This window comes from Danio rerio, chromosome 5 (genome assembly GCF_052040795.2).
Source record: "Danio rerio strain M-AB ecotype USA chromosome 5, GRCz13ab, whole genome shotgun sequence".
NCBI classification, from domain to species: domain Eukaryota; kingdom Metazoa; phylum Chordata; class Actinopteri; order Cypriniformes; family Danionidae; genus Danio; species Danio rerio.
Window position 1 is genome coordinate 72,122,377 of NC_141025.1, and position 23,474 is coordinate 72,145,850.

General features: G+C 37.8%; 1 protein-coding gene and 1 long non-coding RNA gene across 4 annotated transcripts; one reads left to right on the plus strand and one right to left on the minus strand.

The window, feature by feature from the left end:
• Nucleotides 1-1,279: 1,279 nt before the first annotated feature.
• LOC141385666 (uncharacterized) lies at nucleotides 1,280-6,101 on the plus strand. 2 transcript variants are annotated; one of them, XR_015492112.1, is made up of 4 exons: nucleotides 1,414-3,028; nucleotides 3,166-4,366; nucleotides 4,442-4,471; nucleotides 4,513-5,170. It is a non-coding gene; the product is annotated as an uncharacterized LOC141385666 (long non-coding RNA). The 2 variants fall into 2 exon arrangements; XR_015492113.1 differs by lacking the exons at nucleotides 4,442-4,471; nucleotides 4,513-5,170 and adding an exon at nucleotides 5,520-6,101 and having other exon boundaries at nucleotides 1,280-3,028; nucleotides 3,166-3,333.
• krt1-c5 (keratin, type 1, gene c5) lies at nucleotides 2,199-19,085 on the minus strand. 2 transcript variants are annotated; one of them, XM_087252841.1, is made up of 10 exons: nucleotides 19,012-19,085; nucleotides 16,298-16,732; nucleotides 14,554-14,636; nucleotides 14,299-14,455; nucleotides 12,303-12,467; nucleotides 11,641-11,766; nucleotides 5,500-5,717; nucleotides 5,136-5,161; nucleotides 3,699-3,810; nucleotides 2,199-3,489 (listed from the first exon to the last, which is right to left on the minus strand). In XM_087252841.1, exons 2-10 carry the CDS (start codon nucleotides 16,691-16,693, stop codon nucleotides 3,447-3,449), a joined length of 1,326 nt encoding a protein of 441 aa, XP_087108967.1. In that variant the 5' UTR covers nucleotides 16,694-16,732; nucleotides 19,012-19,085; the 3' UTR covers nucleotides 2,199-3,446.
• Nucleotides 19,086-23,474: the final 4,389 nt, after the last annotated feature.

Sequence of the window (23,474 nt, forward strand, 5' to 3'; positions counted from 1 at the left end):
ATAATATTAATGAAGACTACTGTTTTGTTTATGAAAGAGATAATTTTACAATAGTAGCCTGTTACTATTAATTTTATTGTTACATAGCCAAGCCAACATAATAATAATAAAATTATATATATATATACGTTTTAATGGTTTTACATTATTTATGTAATCCATTCATCTTTAAATATGACAAAATAACTTTTTTCTTTTTTAAATGATTGTTCCAGTTTTATTTCCCAGTACTGGGTTGTGGCTGGAAGCCCTGTGTAAAACATATGCTGGAATATGCTGGAATCATTCCACTGTAGTGACCCTTGATAAATAAGGGAGTAGGCTGAAGGATGAATGAATGTTCCAGTTTTAAGTTCGTGCTGTTTTTCTTTGTTTCAGTGAAACTCATGAGTATTACAGTATTATAAATAGATAATTATCAGTTCATATTAATTATTAGAACAATTAATGCTTTTGTATTAACATTAAACATTTCCCAGGGCTTTTTTTGTGGAGAAAATCTAATTTTATTAGTTGATAAACTAAATTTGCCACAAGGAGGCAGTGCGTTCACTCGATGGAGTTTTAGTGGCTTGAGGACGTACTCACCGGCCACTTTATTAGGTACACCTTATTAGTACCAGGTTGGACCCCCTTTTGCCTTCAGAACTGCCTTAATCCTTCGTGGCATAGATTCAACAAGGTACTGGACATTTTCCCCTGAGATTTTAGTCTATATTGACATGATAGCATTTAGCAGTTGCGGCAGATTTGTCGGCTGCATAACCGTGATGCGAATCTCCCGTTCCACCACATCCCAAAGGTGCTCTATTGCAGTGGTTCTCAAAGTTTGGTACGTGTACCACTAGTGGTACGCGGGCTTCCTTCTAGTGGTACACGGAGGAATGACAAATATCATGTACATGCTACATATATTTAAAAATTTATTAAAAATTATGTGTATAATATGCCATATATGACATATAGCCTATATTTCTGAGGTAATATGCCATGTTTTTTTAAACTGTGCAGAGTTGTAGCTGCTTTACTGGGCATACTACGCTACTGTATTTCAATATTGCTCATTTTGGTGGTACTTGGAGAAAGAATTTTTTTCTGAGGTGGTACTTGATGAAAAAAGTTTGAGAACCACTGCTCTATTGGATTGAGCTCATCTCACTGTAGAGGCCATTTAAGTACAGTGAACTCATTGTCGTGTTCAAGAAACCAGTCTGAGGTGATTTCGCGCTTTATGACGGTGCGTTATCCTGTTGGAAGTAGCACCTTTCTTCCCCGTTGTGATGCTCGATTTGAACTGCAGCAGATCGTCTTGACCATGGCTACATGCTTAAATGCATCGAGTTGCTGCCATGTGTTTGGCAGTTGGACAGGTGTACCTAATAAAGTGGCCGGTTGGTGTATATGAATAACCTTTCATATAAATGTGGTAACTTGTAATGCGTTTGTTACAACAATGCCTGTAGTTCAGCAACAATAGCAAAGCAGACATACAAAATCATCTGAAGTTTCATGAGTCTCTCAAACACCAAAGACCAAACAAGAGTCAGAATGCACAGTTTATTGCAAATGCTTAACCATACAGTACATTTACTCATCGGCACAGTGGTTTATATGGGATAATACACAGGCTGTAAAAAAAGACAAGCTTTTTGTTTGTTCATAAGTAACTTTGTCATTGTGCTCCATCTAAAAACGCTCAAAAGGCCTGAAAATGCTGTCAGTTATTTAAGAAAAACCTTTCATGTTTCAGCCACCCTCATTATGAAAATTAAAAACTGAACGGGACTGTTATATTAGTATTGCATTTCCATTGTAAATAAACGTACTGTACGGCTCAACGAAGAACCTTTAAAGTCTATGGAGAATTTCCACCCTACAAAAGGATCTTTATAGTGGAAAGGAAGGTTCTTTAGATTTTTAAAATAACAACAATCATGATTTCTTTTAGCCCTCTTACTGCATTCAGGTCCCTTTTGTCCAGGAAGAAACGTTATATTATAATTATAAGGAGTAATAAATATCTAAATATAAAGGAACAAAACATCGCACATGCTTTTAGATCCAAAAACATCACACGCATATTAGGTTTCTGTGTATTGTGGGGACTTTCCATAGACTTTTAATTGTTTTTAATCTGACTAAACAACATTTCTGTCTCCAACCCAATATCTAAACATAGTACTTACAGTAAACCTGTGTTTTTTTTTTAGTATTTAAGTGCATGTTTTACTATCTTGGGCTTCACTAATTGTGTGGGGAACATTTTGAAACACTGAAGTTTCACACAATGTATTCTGTTGACACATGTATGCCAATCGACAAAATCATTCCAGCATGAAAGTTTATCCCGTATTTCATCTAAGTGAAAATGCATGAATTTATGCAAGTAAAATGTTTATTATTAATATTAATGAGTCATATTTACTGTATTTTGTTTAACACATAAGTAACTTTCACAAGTCTTTGAGTAATATTGAGTATATTTAAAGCACTTATTTGAATTATTTAAAGAAATTGTCTCATCAGTATTGTCTTTTTGTGTGGTTCATGTGTAATATTATAATCATATCTACGCTTCCATCTACTGTTTTTAATGCACAATTTGCTATATCACATAAAAATGGAAACATCGCTAAAGGTTCCATAAAGAATCCTTAACATACATAAAACCTTTCCAAAACACATAAACAATATAATTAGAGGAAAAGGGTTCAGATTATTTACACTGGGAAAATTAAATATTACGAGAAGAGCTAAAAATAATGAAATGCACACCAGGACCTGACGTGGCTGAAGAGAGGACCGAGGCAAACAAAGTACGTTTTTTGGCACTCAAAAGTGTTTTTGTAGCTTCATATGCTTACAGTTGAAGTCACAGAATATTTCAACAATTCCTTTCTAGACTTCAATAATCTCAGTTCCATTTCTGTGTATTGAGGACGAGAGAGCTCCAGGATTTCATCTAAAATATCCTAACTTGTGTTCTGAAGAGGAATGAAGGTCTCAGGGGGATTGGAACAACATGAGGGTGAGTAACTAATAACACAATTTTCATTTTTGTGTCGACTAATCCTTTAAATATATAAACTGTTATATTTCTTGGGATGTCAAAAGAACAGCCGAGCTTATCAGAGCAAACCAAAGTGAAAGTCTCCTGTTCACCAGGACTGATTGGCGAGAGTACAGTCAATGTTTCACCCAGAAACCCTCACAAAAGCAAGACATCTGACACCACGGAGGATTGGTGTCGGGGCTTTTTCAGCTTGATTTCATCCTTTGCTTCAGTTTCTCACACTGAGACCAGACAGGTTCAAATCCCCATCCACAGCTACAGTACGTATCGTTTTTCTACCTCTGCCTCTAAAACTATAGTACTTCATCCAGGATAACAGCGAGTATCGTATGTATTTAGTTTCGCCGTGTGACTTTCGATCTGTGGTGTATTGTTAAATGACCCGCTCTACTGCGACTCGCCTTATAGAATCAGACCTAAGGAAAGCCAAGAAGAAATAAAATCAGAGACAGAGTGTAAAAATGTGCTGCTTTTTTATGATAAAAAGAGGCGGTCGGAAAAAAATCATCAAGCTGACACATCACTACTTTGTATAACTGAAATGTTTATTAAGGTTTTTGGTGAACACGATGGTCTTCTGTCCCAAAGCACAAGAATATGTGTGTCGCTTATGAGACGGACTCACTTTTTTCGTTCTTCAATCTGTTCGACTTCACTGGATTCATCCACCACCTTTCCATTCACCATGGTCTGGGTGACCACCTTCACAATCTTCCTGGTTCTCACTTCAGGCTCTTCTACAAAAGAGGGAAAAACACAAAATAACTTGCGATAACAGTCCAAAAACTAGTACACCCAAAATTTAATTTCATTTATTCATTTTCTTTTCGGCTTAGTCCCTTTATTAATCTGGGGTTGCCACAGCGGAATGAACCGCCAACTTATCCAGCATAAGTTTTACACAGCGGATGCCCTTCCAGCTGCAACCCATCTCTGGGTAACATCCATACACACTTATTCACACTCATACACTATGAACAATTTCGCCTGCCCAATTCACCACATGTTTTTGAACTTGTTAGGGAAACTAAGGCCTAGCCGAGGCTTGAACTAGAGGTCTGCATTACAGCCGTGGGACCCGACCAGATTTCTTGCAGCGCGGAAATACATTTCCGAATAAAGCATGGGAGCGGTTGGTAACTGGTGTATTTTGAACGGGAGCGGGCGTTCTAACAATATCGATCCTGACTCCTGTATGTATGTGTGTGAATGAGAGAGCGTGATGCTGCGTTTAGCTTATTGTCTATGGGTGTGTATGTGTGAATATGAGAGAGAGAGCTTGGTGCTGTGTGTGTGTGTCAATGAGAGAGAGCGGGATGCTGACTGTGTCACTTGTTTGGTGCTGTGTGTCTGTGTGTGTGTGTTCAGCATTCGTTGTTCATCCCCCCTCCCCCGGGCGTAAACCGTTAGCGGGAACGGGCGCGGCAGGTAGAAAACAGGGTGGGGCTGGCAGCGGGACAACGAAAGCTGAATATAAGCTGGAGCGGTCGGCTTCAGACTAAAACCTGGCTGGAGCGGGATTCAAAATTTAGTCCCGCCAAATCTCTAGCTCGAACCAGCGACCTTCTTGTTGTGAGGCGACAGCACTACCTACTGCGCCACCACGTCGCCCCTCAAAATTGATATGTTATAGAAAAATGTTAAGTACAAATTTTGAAAAAGAGGAAAAATCAAGAGAAGCAAAACAATTGAAGAATTTAGTTGAAATTTTGAAGGTTGTAATTTATTTTTACAATATTTTGCTTGAATTTAATTGCTTTATCTTTCAATTTCTAAAGATGGTTGGTGACTAAAATATTACTTTAATAAATATATCAGTTAAATAAATCTGTTTTGTTTAAATGCACCAAAATACATTGCCTATATTCACTGAGAAATAAAAAATATATATTTATTTATTTTAAAAATGGGGTGTACTCAATTATGCTGAGCACTGTGTATAGTATAATACACTTTACTATTGTACGGTTCAAAAACTGTATATTAATCACTATAAATTAGTATTAAATTAGTATTTGTTCATGCATGTTGAGCTGTATAGATATAATTACAACAGACTTACTTTTAGGAGTGACTATCTCTTTCATCCTGGAAAAACACAGAAAAGGAAACAAATGTCAGATAATCTGCTTTTCCACACTGAAAAAACAAGATTCATTTTATTTATTAACATTTCTAAAGTAAGAGGTTGCACACAATTAATATGGGCTGAATTTAAACAGACAAATGACAGGCATTAACAAACATTACACAATTTAGTGTGATTGTTTAAATTAAGCCCATATTAATTGTTTGCAACCAACGAATCGGTTATTTTTCAGTGCATCGTCTGATTAGTTTTCAGTGCATCGTCTGATTAGTTTTCAGTGCATCGTCTGATTAGTTCTGTATGTTTCAATGAAAAAATGCTTTGAGAAAGTTCTTACACGTCCTCTCCGTCCAGCAGGCGCCTGTAGGTGGCGATCTCCAGCTCCAGGTTCTGTTTGATGCGCAGCAGCTGCTCGTAATCGGTCTTGATTCTCTGCATGTCGAGGCGCAGCTGTGAGAGCTCGTCCTCCAGCTGTGTGAGTGAACTCTGAAGACGCTCCATCTCTAGAGTGTATTTCTGATTCGTCTCTTCCAGGTTCCCTTCAAGAACGCCAATCTGAGAAGAATCGTAATATTCACAACACCCTTAGCGAAATTCGAAGGTCAGAATACTGGTCGAAAGTTTGGATTTTTTTTAAAAATGTTTTTTAAATATTTCCCAAATGATGTTTAACAGAGCAAAGAAATTTTCACATTATGTCTGATAATATTTTTTCTTCTGGAATTTTTTTTTGTTTTATTTCGGCTAGAATGAAAGCAGTTTTTAATTTTTTTAAAAGCCATTTTAAGGACAAAATTATTACCTCATTTGTGTGGTTTATTCATAAACTAATTTCGAGAGGATCACATGCTTAAAATCAACACGGCTGGCTCCTTATTAGCTCCGTAATCAGCCCTATTAGATGATTACGGAAGCATTATAAATAACCTGAGTTTGTCACTCCAGTTATCTTCGTCTTGAAGCTCCCCCCTTTCCACCCCTTCATCCTCCTCCTTTTCTGATTGGGCGACACGGTGGCCCAGTGGCTAGCACTGTTGCCTCACAGCAAGAACACCGCCGGTCCAACCTTTCGGGCCGGTCGGTGTTTCTGTGCGGAGTTTGCATGATCTCCCCGTGTTCGCGTGGGTTTCCCCGGTTTCCTCCCACCGTCCAAAACATGAACCATAGCCAAATCGACTAAAACAAATTATCATCCAATACAACCTCAGATCACACTTCTCACAGTGACAAGCAGGGGAGTTTTCGAGACCTACCTGACCTCGAACTCCCCTCTCGCCCTTCTAACGGGAGGGAGCCCCGGGCCGAGGATATTACGAGCTCAGGGCTCTCTCCCGGGACAGCATGCCAAATACGCTTTATTGATCATCAGCTAAGTGTGAACTCTTGAAAGGCAATATTTTTCGTGATAGTCTACAGAAAGAAAACATTGTTATACAATAACTTGCCTAATTACCCTAACCTGCCTAGTTAAACAAATTAACCTAGTTAAGCCTTTAAATGTCACTTTAAGCTGTAAAAAATAAAAATATTTAGTCAAATATTATTTACTGTCATCATGGCAAAGATAAAATAAATCTGTTATGTTGAAAATTGTTTCTCTCCGTAAAACTGGTCGGAAAAATAAACAGGGGTGCTAATTAAGGTGGTGGTGGGGGGGGCGGGATGGTAATGCCAAAGTAAGGAACAGTATTACTTTCAGTAAAAACGCTTAGCTAATTATTTTTTTAGGTAACTCAAGACTAATATATATCACTTTTAAAAGTAACTTCCCCCAACACTGGATATAAATACAGCATCTAACATCAGAATCATTATTAAAGATGATCTTGTAAAATGACTGCTCTGTTGAATAACCTGCTCTTTAGAAGTTGTTGGACCATGAGACGTGGTGTGTTTTTAGCTTGTCATCACAAGCATTGCAGAGTGATTTATTACACAGGAGTAAACAACATATATGGCGTATGTTTGCATTGGGCCGAGCAGCAGATGGACGCACTGCGGTTTCCTGTGCTGAAGAGTTAACCTTGACATGCTGGAGATCTGCTGACAAACTGTGGTCTGAATTATTGCAGATCTGATTAAAAAAAACAAAGTCCAAAAAAGGTGAAAAGCACTGCGAGGATAAGATGCTTTAAACAGATCACTGGCATATTTGTTGACCTTTAACCACCGGATAGAGGTTCTGACTGTTGGAAGAATGTTTATCCAAAAGAGTTTACAGATGAGTTGGTAACACTTCAGATTGGGGAACAATCTCTCACCATTAACTAGTAACTTATTACAATATATATAACAGTTTATTAGTAGTTAAAAAGCAGAAATGAATGCTTTATTCTGCATGACTATATTTCAGATCCTGTAATCATTCCCTTAAAGTCTTCAAAACTACCTTACTATCTATTACTAAGCAGTAAACTAGAGTTTAAAGGAAGCAAATGTTATAGTAATAGTTGATAATTGATCCCAAAACTAAAGTGTGACCACTGAGTGGATCTGTTTTTGTCCATATTATTTGAAGTTCAAGTACCTGTCAGTTTTAATAAAGAAAAGAATTACAATCCCACGACTCACTGCGAATGAAACATTTCAATTAAAAGCAACAAGGAAATAAAACACTATTTAAGTTGTTAGTTGTGTCTACAGAAACCATATATTTCAAGTTTATTTTCAAATATGAATTTTATATGCATATTTATATATGTTATATATATATATATATATATATATATATATATATATATATATATATATATATATATATATATATATATATATATATATATATATGTATATTTATATATGTTTATATTTACTCAAAGGGGAAGCTAAATATATATTTTGGTGTACATTAGAGGTCTGTGCAGGACTGTTTTTTTAGTCCCACTCCCGTAAGATTTTCGACCACTCCCTCTCTATATTCAGTCTTTGTTCACCCGCTGACTCCTTAGAATAATTTTCTACCCGACCCGACTGTTCCCACTAAATTTAGATCTGATTTCCAAAATCCCACATTTAAATTGGGTACTACCAAAAGAGAGAGATAACAGATAAAACTGTAGGTTGTGCAAGGATTGTGTTTATTTTTATTTGTCTTGTCAAGATGCTTTTAACATCAACAGCTGTGTGAAGCGTTTTCCCGAGACAGTATCATACTGTACATTCGAATGTCTTTGCAATCAAACTTAACACATTTGTCTGTGGTTTCTGCTCTGGCACCTGCAAGGATTTAGGAAATGTCAGTTTTGTTTGCCCCTTTGTGATGAGACATGAGTGCAGCCTTAAACCTGAGGTTCCAGTCTTGTGACTGCTAAAGGGTAAAACTATGAGGCATTTATCACATCACACAAAGGGTAGTTTTTTTTTCCATTTGTGTCTTTGACGCATGAAAAATACTTCCATACATCAGATGTACTTGATGTGGGTTTCCTAACAGTAAAATGACCATTTTCTTATGCAAGCTAAATGTCCTTTTCTCACTTGTCTCGCCATGTTGGTAAAGCCCACTCTTACAACCGTTACACCCTATTTACACGGGGCGTCAGCTTCAACGTTTCCCATTCACTTTGAATGGGTGACGTCAGGCACTGCCGAGCTGCATTGTGGATCCGTCGGCACCGCTTCAGTGGCGTTGCTCGCTGCAGAACTTGGGACTATCTCAACTTTCAATCGCTGACGGAAGTGTCAGCCAATCAGATCACTGTATGCAAATACACTAGCTCAGACAGTAGCCGATGTGCTGACTAATTTTATTGGCTGACGCTGCAATGATGATCGCATCAGCCTCAACTTCAGACACGCCCTTCTGTCAAGCGTTGGAGCCCTGTGTAAATGGGGCGTAATGACAGACTGTGCGAATAAAATACATGTGCAGAAAGCACTGATCCATGCGTTCAGCATGTCGTGAGCACTGGCTGTACTGGTGCTCAATAAGAATAAAGAAATCACAGATATGCTGTTCTGAAATAACGTCGGGAATGCTATATTGTTAGACCGCCCGCCCGCCCTGTTCAAATTACACCAGAGTTACCTCCTGCTACCGCATTTTATTCTGAAATTTATTCCCGCGTCGCAAGAAATCTGGTCAGCTCATGCGGTACAGCTGTGAGAATGCAGACCTCTAGTGTGCATTGCTAATTGCGACTCTTTGATTGGTCAGATTTTCTGTACAACTTAATGGGGAATGTAGTTTTATTAATATTTTTATAAAAATAAAAAAAACAATGTTAATGACCTTATCATGAAATTCGGAGACATTTTGTTTCTAAAACTTGAGGACACAACTTGAGGCGCAGTGGGACACAAGACGCGGCGCAATAGTCTTTTGGTAGTTTCAGCTTGGCGCAAGAGTCGTTTTGAGGCGTTGCACTACGCTGTTTAAATAGCAAATGCATTAGCGCTCATTTGTGCGCCCATAGGCGTTCTGGTCTAAAAAGGAAGGCGTTCTGAGGCGGACCGCTGGCGCGTCGCTATTTTGAGAAACTATAATAGATTTTTCATTAGACCAAAACTAACCCGGTCAGCAATGGGCAAATATCTTTACAAATGAAAAAATTTAAATATTAAGGATATATATAGCATATAATAAGAATAGATATAGGATATAAATATAAAGGATTAAAATATTACAAAACATATTATTTTCTAGTCTACATAAATATGAAAAATCACTGCTTTTATGTCTTCTTCATCTCGGGAGGCTTTTTCAGTTCATTCATAACAATTTGCTTTTGTATAATGTTATTCTTATTAGCAGTGTTATTTATTATATCCATATTTATATTTGTTTTATTAAAAACAAGCTTAGATTTGCCCACCTGTCAGGTTTAAGACCATATGGGGCATGGCAGGTGTATTTGGAAATAACTCAGTATTTTGACAACATTTGGTCACTATTGTTCATTTATTCGTTTGCTGGAAATTAGAACTGAGTTTAGAAATAGTTTTGAAACAAATATTTGCGCTTAAAAAACAAAATTAATTATTTATAGGCTAATTGATCTCTGTGCGTAAAGGTTTCCCTATCCAAGAGCGAAAATGAAAGTAGTTCCATTATCTCTCATTCTCATGCAGTAGATGCTCTGTTTAACAGTTTTCTGTTAAAAAACTGTTAACTGTTTACTTGTGAAATGCTAATTTTTTCCACTTAGACTTACTTTGCGTCCTTTAAATAGCGAATGCGCTCTTGGCGCGACGCAGCTTACTCGTAAAGGGAATGGGAGATGAGACTCTAATTGGTTTATTCTCAAAACACACCTATAACTCATTAAGAAAATAAACTCAACCCTTTTAGACCATGCGCCCTGGCGCAAGGCAGATTTCCCATCCTTAAATTAGCAAAAACGCATCCTGACACGCCCTGAAAGCGTTTGCGCCCTGCGTTTTGCGCTCTGTGCATGGACCGTCAAAATAGAGCCCTTGATGTTAATTGACAACCTTGACGTCAAAACAAAGTCAAACCAACGTCGTAACATTGGCGTCAACAAAACATGACCAAAATCAATTACACGACAGTAATGCAATTGATTTTTGACACAGGCGTTAAATGTCAATTTGTTGTGGTTTTGACGTCGATTATTTTAAGGCAGCCTCTTCCAACCCTGTTCCTAGAGGCACACCAACAGTACATGATATCTTATCTGGCCCATTAACTTCAGGTTTTGGAATCTCTTTAATGTACCGATGAGTTGGTTCAGGTGTGTTTGATATGGAAGAGATTGAAAATGTGTACTGTTGGTGTGCCTTCAGCAAGAGGGTTGGGAAACACTTCTTTAAGGTACAATTCTTGCAATTAATAAATCAATACCTATGACTTTTCCCTCAATAAACTCCTAATTTGCTGCTTATTGATAGTTATTAAAGTAGTTAGGCATTGAGCATTAGCAATGTAGAATAAGATTATACAAAGTATGTATTTTATAAATATACTAGCAAACAATTAGCATGTTAATAACAGGCAGGTAATTCGCAACTAGTTAACAATGACAATTGTTCTGTACATCTGAAGTGTTACCCAAAATCCAGTGTAAATTTGTTAATTGTAACTGAATCTTACAGATTAATAAAACTTTCTTATAATATAATACTTTTTGTGTCATTATTTTGGTGGTCAAAAGGGCATCAAAGTGTGGATGTCAAATAGATGTCAAGGTTTTAACATCAAATCGAAGTTTTTTCATGCAATTCTTGATGTCAATTGGATATTTTTTTGACATAAAGGTGTTTGCTGACTGTGACTTTGTATATTATGAACATGTTTTACATGTAGTTGAAACAAAGCCACTGAATTATAACAAAGTAATGCATACCTGAGGTGTTGCTGTGGTCACAATATGAACACCCTGGTCTTGCATGATACTAGTTACCACACCTAAAGGCATTGTTCAGAGTCATGCTTTTAGTAACCCTAGTCTACAAACCGCCACGATTTTAACCTCCAGCAAGTACAAAATGTGCAAACGTGCAGTTGGTGTTGTGTCACCTGTTTGCGCAGACTGTCCAGCTCCACCTCGAGCGCCTGCAGGAAGCGTCGTCTTTCATTGAGTTCAGAATGAGCGCATCGCAGAGCCTCATTGCTTTCCTTCACCTCCGACTGCACGGCCTCCAGCTGTCACACACAAACACACAGCACACATTCAGTAAAACACACCTGTGTTTGCAGACAAATCAGCAGACTATAAATGGAGGACTGAGGTGTGGAGTAGTGAAGGGTCACTCTTGAATGATTCTTTCATTTGGAGTGATGCAGGAACAGAGAGTCATCTCAAGGAGTGATCAGCTTACTTTCACTAAAACTATAGTGGGATCAAATTCCCGCCTAAAGTATCGTGGTCGCGGATAGAAAAATAATAAGCGTAAATAAAAAAATTGTTTGTAAAATTGTAAAGGGAATTTGATCTCATATACTATACACTGTAAATAATGCTGGGTTCCACACAATCCCTTCATTTCATCCCAACCAGTGTTAATTTCAACACAGGCTCATTGTGATTACGTACCCCCGTATACATTTCTGGAGAGCGTGAATTATGTAGCTAGAGGTAAGTATGGTTGCATTACCCAAACCACTTAAATTTCTCTTTATTACTGTGAAAGCTAGTGCAACAGCCCTAGTGTGGCGTCTGAGCTTGACTATACACTGACCTTCTTCAGATACCAAATCTCTGCGTCCTCTTTGTTCTTGCGTGCGATGTTCTCGTACTGAACCCTCAGCTCAGCCATGACGGCTCCCAGATCTGGGCCCTGAGCTGCGTCCACCTCCACGTTCACCTGCTCATTGGACAGACGGCTCTTTAGAGCGTTCTTCTCCTACACAGAAAGAGAAAACGTTGTCTTTTACAATCTCGCAAGACAGTATTTGGACACTTTTTGCAACATTAATAATTAGATTAGGTTAAGAGCTAATCAAGGATTTGTTGATCAGGGTTTTATATTTTATATCCCCTGAGACCTTCGATCACCTTCGAAACACTAATTAAGATATTTTAGATGAAATCCTGGAGCTCTCTCATCCTCCATAGACAGTAACAGTCATGAGAAGTTGAAAGTGTAGAAAAGGAACCAGAATCATTGTCAAAATAGTCCAAACACAGTTTTTTGGTGCACAAAAGTGTTTTTGGAGCTTCGTCTGATTGCAGCTGAACCTCTGAAGTCAGACGGACTGTTTTGAAAATGTTTTTGGTTTTATTTCTGTTACATCTCAGGAATGTTGCTGTCAATGGAGGATGAACAAGCCTTCGGATTTCATCTAAAATATCTTAAAGGGCACCTATGGTGAAAAATCTACTTTTCATGTTGTCTGGTCAGACATGTGTATAAATATAGTGTATAGATTGTCATATTGGGGTGATATAAACACACAGAGTCCTTTTTTTTTAATTTAACAACATAAAAACGGTGGACCAATTGGAGTGGTTTTTAGATCGACCACAACTTTACATAGGAGTGCGGTCCCCCCGGCCCACCAATATTGATTGAGAGGCGCGTCACCATATCCTCAGTTTGTCGTTTTACGTCCGCCATTTTCAGCGTGTGAGTCAAAGCGGTGCCACTAGAGGAACACCCTTGCTCTATTTTTAGATGTAAGGCTCATTAGGCTCAACACAAGATCAGCATTCGGTAGGTTTGCAAACGTGTACTTTTCATTGCGTCTACCTTAAACTTCAGCTGTTTGCATTTCTCGAGGTCACAAAAGCTCCCTGTGAGTGTGATCTTAACTAGGTGTAGCTGTAAAGTGCGAGCGCCTTTGCCTCACATGAGTGTTGCTTTGTTGCTGTCTGTGCGCGCGAATGAGCTGTGCTGTCTCTGTGTGTGTGAGAGAGAGAGAGAGAGAGAGAGTGCTTATGTGTGTGTGTTATAGCTTGTTATAGACTGTCTGGTTTCTGTATAGCTGGGTGGTTTTCGGTTTTGTTCTCCCCCGCTCGTTAGCGTGAACGGGCGCGGCGGGTAGCGGGACAACAAATGCTGAATATGAGCAGGAGCGGTCGGATTCGTGCTAGAACCTGGCGGGATTCAATATTTAGTCCTGCGCAGATCTCTACCACAGAGTGCCATCTGAACATGCAAATGTCCGTGTTTGGTGTGCCATGTCGCGGCTCTAAGCGGGTCATCCGGTGCCTCAGTCAAAGTTAATTCAGTGTGTGTGGTTATTAGTCTGTGTACAAGCTCGGCACTTTAACCTAGCACACAGTTGGCTGAGAAACTATACAAAGACACAAATGATTGTGTACTCTCTACTTGGTCTGTGGCCGAGGCGTACATGTACGGCTGAATGCTGATCCTCTCATGCAGCGTCTCTGCCTGTTTGTTGCCAAACACAGAGCGGGTGAGCTCTTGGCTCCACCCCCTTAATACGTTGGGCGGGAATTTGAAACTAATTTTCATGTGAAGCTACACGCCCCTAAAACAGCAAACTGTGTTCACGCCCCCAAAATAACACTTTTGAACACATTATAATAAAAACATCTGAACTGTGTGTTGAACTGAACCTAAACTGGCACACTCAGAAGAACCTTAATACTAATATTAAATCATACAAAAGGGGTAAACTATGTGCCCTTTAAATTTCATTCAGAAGATGAATGAGTCTTAGGAGATTGGAACAACATGAAGGTGAAGCTTTGTTATTTATGTGTTTAACCTCTTCATGGTTCTTCTTCAGGAAATAGAGCTCTTCTTTCAGACTGTCCAGATCTCCTCGAAGGGTTGTGATGAACTGATCATGATCAGATTTGGCTCGTCTGAGAGCGTGACAGTCTCTCTCAACCGACTGACAAAGAGTAGCTTCTGCCTCCCATCTGTTTATGAACAAATATCATAATATACCAGTAAAACACAACATTTCAGGATAGATTTTTCTCTTAAATGATAAAAACATTTCCCAAAAATAACGCACTTGACCCTAAAATCTTCAGCCGCAAGTTTGGCGTTGTCAATCTCCAGCATGATCCGAGCATTCTCCAACGTCTTCTTCCTCACCTGCAGAACAAAACTGCAATGTTAACTGCCTGTTAATAACTTAAAGACATTACATTTCACAAGAATCTGACACTCAGCATGTTTAGATGGACGTAGTTACACATTCCATCCGTTTACTATAGTTATTACAACGAATTGTGCTTATTTTAATGTAACTAACCCGTAACCTAACCCCCATTCCACCCCCAACAATATAGTAAGTACATGTAATAATTTAATAATGCTCAGTAGTTAAATAGTTACACTGAAATAACAACACCTTAAAATAAAGAGTAAATATAACCAAATTTAAATATACAGCTGAACGCATAATCGAAGTGAACACAGACAAAAAAGTTAGACATGGAGTTGTTCTATTTTAGTAATGTTATTTAAGTGCAGTACAGAAACGTACATCTCTATTACCGTTGTGTAGGACTTTTAAGCTCATTTTGTGACAGGACTTGCAAAGTGATTAACAGTTTGGCAGCTTTAAGCAAGACGTTTTGTATCTATTTATGTACAGCATGACAAATTATTAGCTGCACAGAGCAGCATTAATAGAAGCCTAAAAGTGCTTGGTGTGCTCAAAGTGCTTGGTGTGGTAAAATAGTACTGCTTTTTCTCCACATGATCTGGAAGTGAAGGAAAGGGGCATTAAAAAAGCTCAGCTGCTTTCATGTCATTAGCAATTGCTTTAGCGCTTTCGTTTAGTTTTGACAGGAAAAGATCACACCAAAAGTGTTTTTCAGCTCTGAAAATGGCGCACAGAACTGCCTTTTTGTTGACTTTAGTAAAGAGTAATGTGCTGTGCTTTTTATGTTGCTTGCCAACCACTATGTCAATGGTCTTGGTGCTGGAGCACCAGTTTACTTTTTTCAACCGCAGATACACACATCGCTCTATCAAAAATGTAAGATGCATAAATAATGCTTACTGCCAATAATTTTTTTAAAAAGGCCACCCTCACAACAAATAATGAATTTGGTGTGATCGGCACCTTACTCTGCATCATTTTACCATGAAAACAAATTTTGAATACTTCAAGTCATCATGAACATGTTTTCTGCAGGTGTCCTGTAGGATGTAATGAGGACTGCAATTCCCATGACTACAAACTTAGTCACAGTCATCAAACTTTGCCTTTGTTTGTTGTGAATATGCGCCCACTAGTGGTGAAAGTTACATGTCGGACCTTTAATCAATCTACTGTACGTAGATCTAGTATAAAATTGAAAAAGTGAAACTGATTCTTTAATTTTTCTTCAGCTTAGTAACTTATTTATCAGGGGTCGCCACTGCGGAATGAACCGCCAACTATTTCGGCACATGTTTTATGCAGTGGATGTCCTTCCAGCCACAACACAAAGATAAAAGAATATCACGTTCACACACACACTCACACACCACGGCCAATTTAGTTCATCCAATTCATCTACAGCGCATGTCTTTAGACTGGGGGTGAAACTGGAGCACCTGGAGGAAACCCACATCAACACATGAGAACATGCAAACTCCTCACAGAAATGCCAACTGTCCCAGCCGGGACTTAAATCAGTGGCCGCCTTGCTGTGAAGCAACAGTGCTAACCACTGAGCCACCGTGCCGCCTTCTTCAGAATAAGGTAAAAGATTAGATTCTTACGTCCACGTAAATCTACCCGCCGAGACAAAATAACAAACCTCTTGTCCAATTGCATGTGCCTGTGCCATCAGTCCCTCAATGTCGTGACCTTTGGGTGCTCGCTCAGTCATAAACTGTTTAATCTTCAGCTCCAGGTCAGCGTTGGACTTCTCCAGCGAGCGCACCTTTTCCAGGTAGCTGGCAAGTCGGTCGTTTAAGACCTGCATGGTCTCCTTCTCGCTGGCACCGGCTCCCAGACCGTTCAGTGAGAGGTTGCTTATGATGTTCAGGCCATTACCCAGAGAGGTGGAGCGGGACAGGGACAGAGTATTGGCGGATGAGAGGGACACTGGGACTTTAGGACGTCCCCGAACTCCAATGTCCCGCATAGACATGCTGGAGAACGACGCTGTACGTCCCAGACAGTGACTGGTCATGGAGAAGCTGGATGTCATGGTGCTTGCAGAACCAGAGACGAGGTTTCTGGACGTGATCTGAGGGTGAGGAAAAATATTTAAAGAGTTTTTTTGAAATAATATGCTAAGATTAAGTGATTTTTTTTTTTCTCGTAAAACATGCAAATTAAACTACCAATGGGCTAAGCCAAATAAACCGTGGTGGAAAGAGTACTGAAAAATCATACTCAAGTAAAAGTACTGTTACGTGCCTAAAAATGTAGTGCAAGTAGAGTAAACGTATTTGTTGTGAATATTACTCAAAGTATGAGTAAAAGGTAAACCTTTCAAAAGTACTCAAGAGTAGTGAGTAGCGAGTATTACGCTCAAAATTACATGTTGAGTTTCACGATATATTTAACTAAAGCTCAACATCTTAAGTTGAAACGAATTTCTTTAAGTTGAGTTGACTCACGTTAGCCCCTTTCACACATACAGACCTTTCCGGAAAATTGCCGGCAATTTTCCAGAAAGGTTGTATGTGTGAACAGGTCCTTTTTGAAAATACCGGTAAATTCGTTCTGGCTATTTTCCGGAAAGAGAAGTTGTAACATTACCTGCAATTTGCCGGAATGCTGCGCTGTGTGAATGCAGAAGGAAGATTGCCGTAATAAGCGCGTGCACGTCTAGAACGTGCTGACGTGAGACGTCTGCTTTAGCCAATCACAACAGTCAGACGCATTTACGTCCGCGCGGTTTGTGAGAATAAAAACCTTTGAATATTTTTCCAGACACATTTAGCTGCTAGACGTTAGTCAGATCACGTTTATATGTTCTTTTTTATGCCAACTGTGTAAATAATCATCGATGAGATGCTTATGATAAGCCGTTGTTTGTTTACCTTCAAGCTTTGCGTGTGCCTGTGAAACAGCCTGTGAGCGCCTGCACACGCACATTTTATGAACATCTCGACATGAGAAAGTGATCCTGCGAAAGTTGTTCACAATATTGATCATCCAGAGTTTGTAATTTAGTCAAATGTTTACAAATACAAGCGCAGCCGTTTAAAGCTCATTTGTGGTGAATGATGTCAGAATTTACCGGTATTTTGGAATGGATGTGTGAATGCTCTTTTCCGGAAAATTTCCGTAACGTCCTCGCCTGTGTGAACAGCGCTTTTTTGAATATACCGGTAAAGTCGTTCCGGAAATTTTCCAGATATTTACCGGTATCACTGTGTGAAAGGGGCTATTTTCAAGGCAGCTGGTGAACTTGAGTTTGTAACCAGTGTGAAACGTTTTACAGTGCAGTTTATGCAATGATTATGATAAGGACGGTTCATTCATTTATTCGTTTTCTTTTTGGTTTAGTCCCTTTATTAATCCGGGGTCGCCACAGCAGAATGAACCGCCAACTTATCCAGCTTGTTTTTATGCAGCGGATGCCCTTCCAGCCGCAACCCATCTCTGGGAAACATCCACACACACTCATCCACACTCATACACTATGGAAAATTTAGCCTACCCAATTCACCTGTACCGCATGTCTTTGGACTGTAGGGGCAACCGGAGGAAACCCACACTAACGCAGGGAGAACATGCAAACTCCACACAGAAACACCATAAGAACAGTTTATAAACACAATAAGACTCGTAAATAAAGTGCTCCCATTCTATTTTTTATTAATAAAGTAAATAAAGATTGGTTGCCCCTAATTATTTTAAGGCATAAAGAGTAACTAATAATTTAACTACCTACATTTTATGTACTCACTATATGTTTAGGGATAGAATATGGGTTAGGTCTAGGGTTAGTTGCATGTAATTATGCATAATAAATTGCAGTTACTAATAGTATGCACTGTGCAAAGGTAATTACTATAGTATGCACTTGTAACATGTGTAACAAGGACATCTTAAAATAAAAAAGTGTTACCCAAAGATTAATAAAACAGCAGTAAATAATATATATCATTTGTTTTGTGTGTGTTGAATGTTAAATACAGGATCATAAAGTGTGTAGAGTTATTTTAAAATTTTGCTAAAGTTATTTAAAACATATACTGTGAAAAGCAATTAGTTGACTTAACTTAAAAAGTGAGTAAAGCTGTTACTATATAATTATTAAGTAAATTAATTATGTGCATAATTATAATAAATTAGTCAGTTTAACAGCTCCAAGTTATAATAGTTTACTAAATTTTCATGAAGTATTAAGTACTCAATTTGTCAACTAATTTAAATCAACTAATTGACTTTAACAGCGTACAAAATGTTACATTTGACAGACAAAATCATCATCATAACACAAGGAAAATTATCATTTGGTTGCGAACAAAGCAGAAGAGGGAAATTGTGTATATGAAATATAATACTTACATGGATTGGATCCAAAAGCTGGGCAGCTCCTGTGTGTGATTTTGTCCAGGAAGGAACTGCTGGCTTTTATTGGTGTCTGTTCAGGTCAAGCGCAGTATTTATGCCCGCACTCCTCCTGAAGTCTATGGAAGACCATGGCCAGCCAATCACAACCCTCCACAGGTGAAAAGATGACTAAAACCAATAAAACACAATGAACATTTCCCAAGGCACTGTCCACAGTATACACTGCAAATTTGTCATTGAAAATAAAACTTAACAACAATAATTAACAATAACAAATATCGGTCATTTTCAATAAAACTTCTTTGATACTTTCATTTAAGTTTTACTAAAAGATGCCATGAGACTTAAAGGCATAATTCACCCAGAAATGAAAACCCTGTCACCATTTACTTGATCCATCCCAGTTTGAGGTTTTTTTTTTTTTTTTTTTTTTTTTTTTTTAAGCAGAGGAGTAGATCTATTGAAGAATGTTGGAAAACTGAAACAAATACTATGAAAGTCAGTGGTTACAGCTTTCCAGCATTCTTCAAAGTATCTTCTTTTCCTTTTAACAGAATAAAAAAACTCAAACTGGTTTGGAACAAATAAAAAATTTGTTATTTATGACAGAGTGTATGGATGTTTCCCAGGGGTAGGTTGCAGCTGGAAAGGCATCCGCTGTGTAAAACATGTGCTGAATAAGTTGGCGGTTCATTCTGTTGTGACGATCCTGGATTAATAAAGTGACTAAGCCAAATGAATAAATAATTTATGACTGAATTTTCATTTTTGGGTGAACTATCCCTTTAAAAACATTTTTAAAAAGAGTTTTATTATGATACCAAAAATATTTTCCTTGATTTACTTATTGAATAAATCCTAAACATGGTTGAACTAGTGCTATAAGACGAAAAGTGTTAACAATTATGGTTTGTAACAGAAGTGACTTCATGTCCTCAATGGGACAGGGTGTATTTAATAACCATTTTTTTCTTCATAATCTGGTGTAACTTGATTTGCTTGAGACAAAGGGGGGAACGTCTGTTTCTATAAACTGACACTATTCAGTGTGGCTACAATGACCTGTAATGTGAGAATTGGGTTTCACACAGAGACTCGCCAACCAGGAAGAAGCTTAAACAATGATGAGACCGAGAGAAAGCAGAAAGACAAAACCTATGAGAAATGTTTCTATTTGGGGAGGAGGTTGACCTGATCACCTAGTTTTTAAAAATGTAATTTAATTCATTTTCTGTTTCTTTTATGAGGAAATATTTTACAATGCTTCAAAAAGTACCTGTATGATACTTTAATAACTCCATGACATTATCTACCATTATCTAAAACCAGAAGTTTACATACACTATAAAAAAACAAAAAAAAAGGAACATAACCATTTTCTAAAAAATGTCTGATGGTCATACTAAACGTTTACTATTTTAGGTCTGTTAGGTTTACCTAGATTTTTTTACATTTGCTAAATACCTGAATAATGGGAGAAATATATATATATATAAATATATATATATATATATATATATATATATATATATATATTTTTTTTTTTTTTTTTTTGGGATAATTTTTTATTAATTTCTAGACAGTCAAAAGTTTACATACAGTTCATTGGTATTTTGTTTTTAGTTTTGCTTTTAAACTGCATAACTTTAGTCAAATGTTTTGGCCATCTTCCACAAGCTTTTCACAATAGTTGAAAGGAATTTTGGCCCATTCCTCCTCACGGAATTGGTGTAACTGAGTCAGATTTGTAGGTTGTCTTGCTCGCACAAGCTTTTTTAACTCTGCCCACAAATTTTCTATAGGATTGGGTTCAGGGCTTTGTGATGGCCACTCCAAAACATTCACTCTGTTGTCCTTAAAGCACATTTTAACTAATTTGGCAGTATGCTAAGGGTCATGGTCTGTTAGGAAGACCCATTTGTGGCCAAGTTTTAATTTTCTGGCTGATGTCTTGAGATGTTGCTTCAGTTTTTCTACATGATGTTCTTTCTTCATGATGTCATCTATACTGTGAAGTGGACCAGTCCCTCCTGCAGCAAAACAGCCCCAAAACATGATGCTGCTGCCCCCATACTTCACAGTTGGGATGATGTTCCTAGGCGTGTAAGGTTTCCCCTTTGTCCTCCAAATGTAACACTGGTCATTATGGCCAAACAGTTCAATCTTAGTTCCATCAGACCACAGGACATGTCTACAAAAATTATTCTTTTCCCCAGTGTAATTTAGCAAATTGTAATCTGGCTTTTTTGTTGATTCTGGCTTGTTGATTTCCCCATGTTGTCACACAAGGAAGCAGTGTGTTTGAGGGTTTCCTTAAATACTATTCTACAGTTGTGCCTCCAATTAACTCAAATGTTGTCAATCAGCCAATCAGAAACTTCCAAAACCTTTTTTCACAGGCATAATAATCTTATTGTATGTAAACTTGTATGTAAACTTGACTTTCAAGAAAAGTTATAACAATTTCTCAAAAAATATCTCTCTTATTATTCTGCTATTAAGCTTAACAGAAACAAATTTGATAGTCCTAACTTACCTAAAAGAGAAAAAGTTTAGTCACATTAACATCTGACTTTTTAATATGGTTATGTGCCTTTTTATACAGTGTATGTAAACTTCTGGTTTCAACTGTATTTGGCTCAAAGGCAAAAAGTAATTTTCAAGCATCAAAACAACAAGACATTTTATAAAATTGTTTATTAGAACATTATCATTAGAACGACTATCATACATTTTACCATCATTCACAGAAGACAACCACTAAAATGTCAGTCAGTGTAACAATGTTTGGTTAAACTTCCTTGTTCCACATGTTCCACATACTTACAAGTAATTAATTATGCATAATGACAAGTAACTAACCTTAAAATCCACACCCATTCTAACCCTAACCATATAATAAGTACATGTAATTACTCAGTGGTTACACTTTAACAAGCACAGCCTAAAATAAAGGGTAACCCAATTTTTTAGACCTGAAAATCTTGTCTAGCCAATTTAAAAACAAGAATCATCTGATGGCACATTAAAAGACTCTATTTAAAAATAAAGTGAAGCCCAAAAATATTCATTTGCCTGTCAAACCCCTTTTGCAAATGCAATTTGATCAAAATGGGATATCTTGTCTTTGATGCATATACTAGTATTATGAAAGTGAAGCATCAAATAGCGATGCCACATTATTTTGATATATTACAGAACTACACCAGGGGTGTCCAAACTCAAATTTTACCTCCAACTTGCCTCAATACACCTTTAAGGATGTTTCTAGAAATCCTAGTAAGAGCTTGAATAACTAGCCCAGGTGTGTCTGATTAGGGTTGGAATTAAAGTTTGCAGGACACCGGCTCTCCAGGGCTAAGTTTGGGCACCCCTAGACAGAAATATATTAGTCAAGCCAATCTAAAATAGTGCCATCATGTGGGCACAACTGAAAACACACTGTTAGGTAATAAAAAAGAGAGAAAATGTGCTAACATATGATGTTGAATATAAGAAGAGTTTAGATGCAAAAACCTTCAAATGCCTTCTGAAATTTTCTCCTAAAATAAGATTTTTTTCTCAACCTCGTATGTTTATGTTCAGGTCACTTGAAAGGCTATGAAAAGAACTTGTCAGTGTCTGTCAATATAATTGTAAAATTACTTAGCTAGCATGCAAGAGTAGCTTAAAAATGCTAATTTTAGAATAAATAAATAAATAAATAATAAAAGTGTAAGCTTTGAGAATTGATCAACTGGTCCGCAGCGCAGAAACTAAATTACACTTGAATGACCGGGAAAGACAGGCCATTTAAAATCAGTGGCCATTGTGACTTTTGTAAAGCTTAAGTGTGTCCAAATCAATACAAGACATTAAGGTTATTTCAAGGAATGGTGGCGTTAATTGACAGAGCATGGAATCGATGCATCACACATTACACAGTGCCTTTATGGTCACCGCTGAACTGTTCAGTGGATGAATAGAGTAATAGTCATTATTTGACTGGACATCTGCTAAATTGTGGTTGCCATTAAACAGACATCCACCGATTTTTGCTCGAATTATTACATACCAATGGATAAAGGAGCTTGATGGCTGGATTATTTTTACAGTTTTTCTAGTTTGCTTTGACCTGGTTAAAGAAACTAGGTTCCTCTTCATTTTCATTATCACTATCCCAGCAGAGCAGAGGACCGGTCTTGCAAATGTGTAAACCCTTTCTCATTGGGTTGACACATTTTCCCTACCATTTTTCCAAACAGTTAACACAGATGTCATTCAAGCAGTCCAAACTCCATTGTTTTAGTTTTGGTAACCAAACAGAATCCATCTGTTCCTAACTATTAAAAACTACCAACATCAGTATGAAATCACTGAAGCACCGGTTTGACACTCCTTCACACAAATCTTCAATTAGCCATCATTCTGCAAACCTTATAAAAACGATGGAAGGTCTGTGTTGTTCTGTGCCAGCA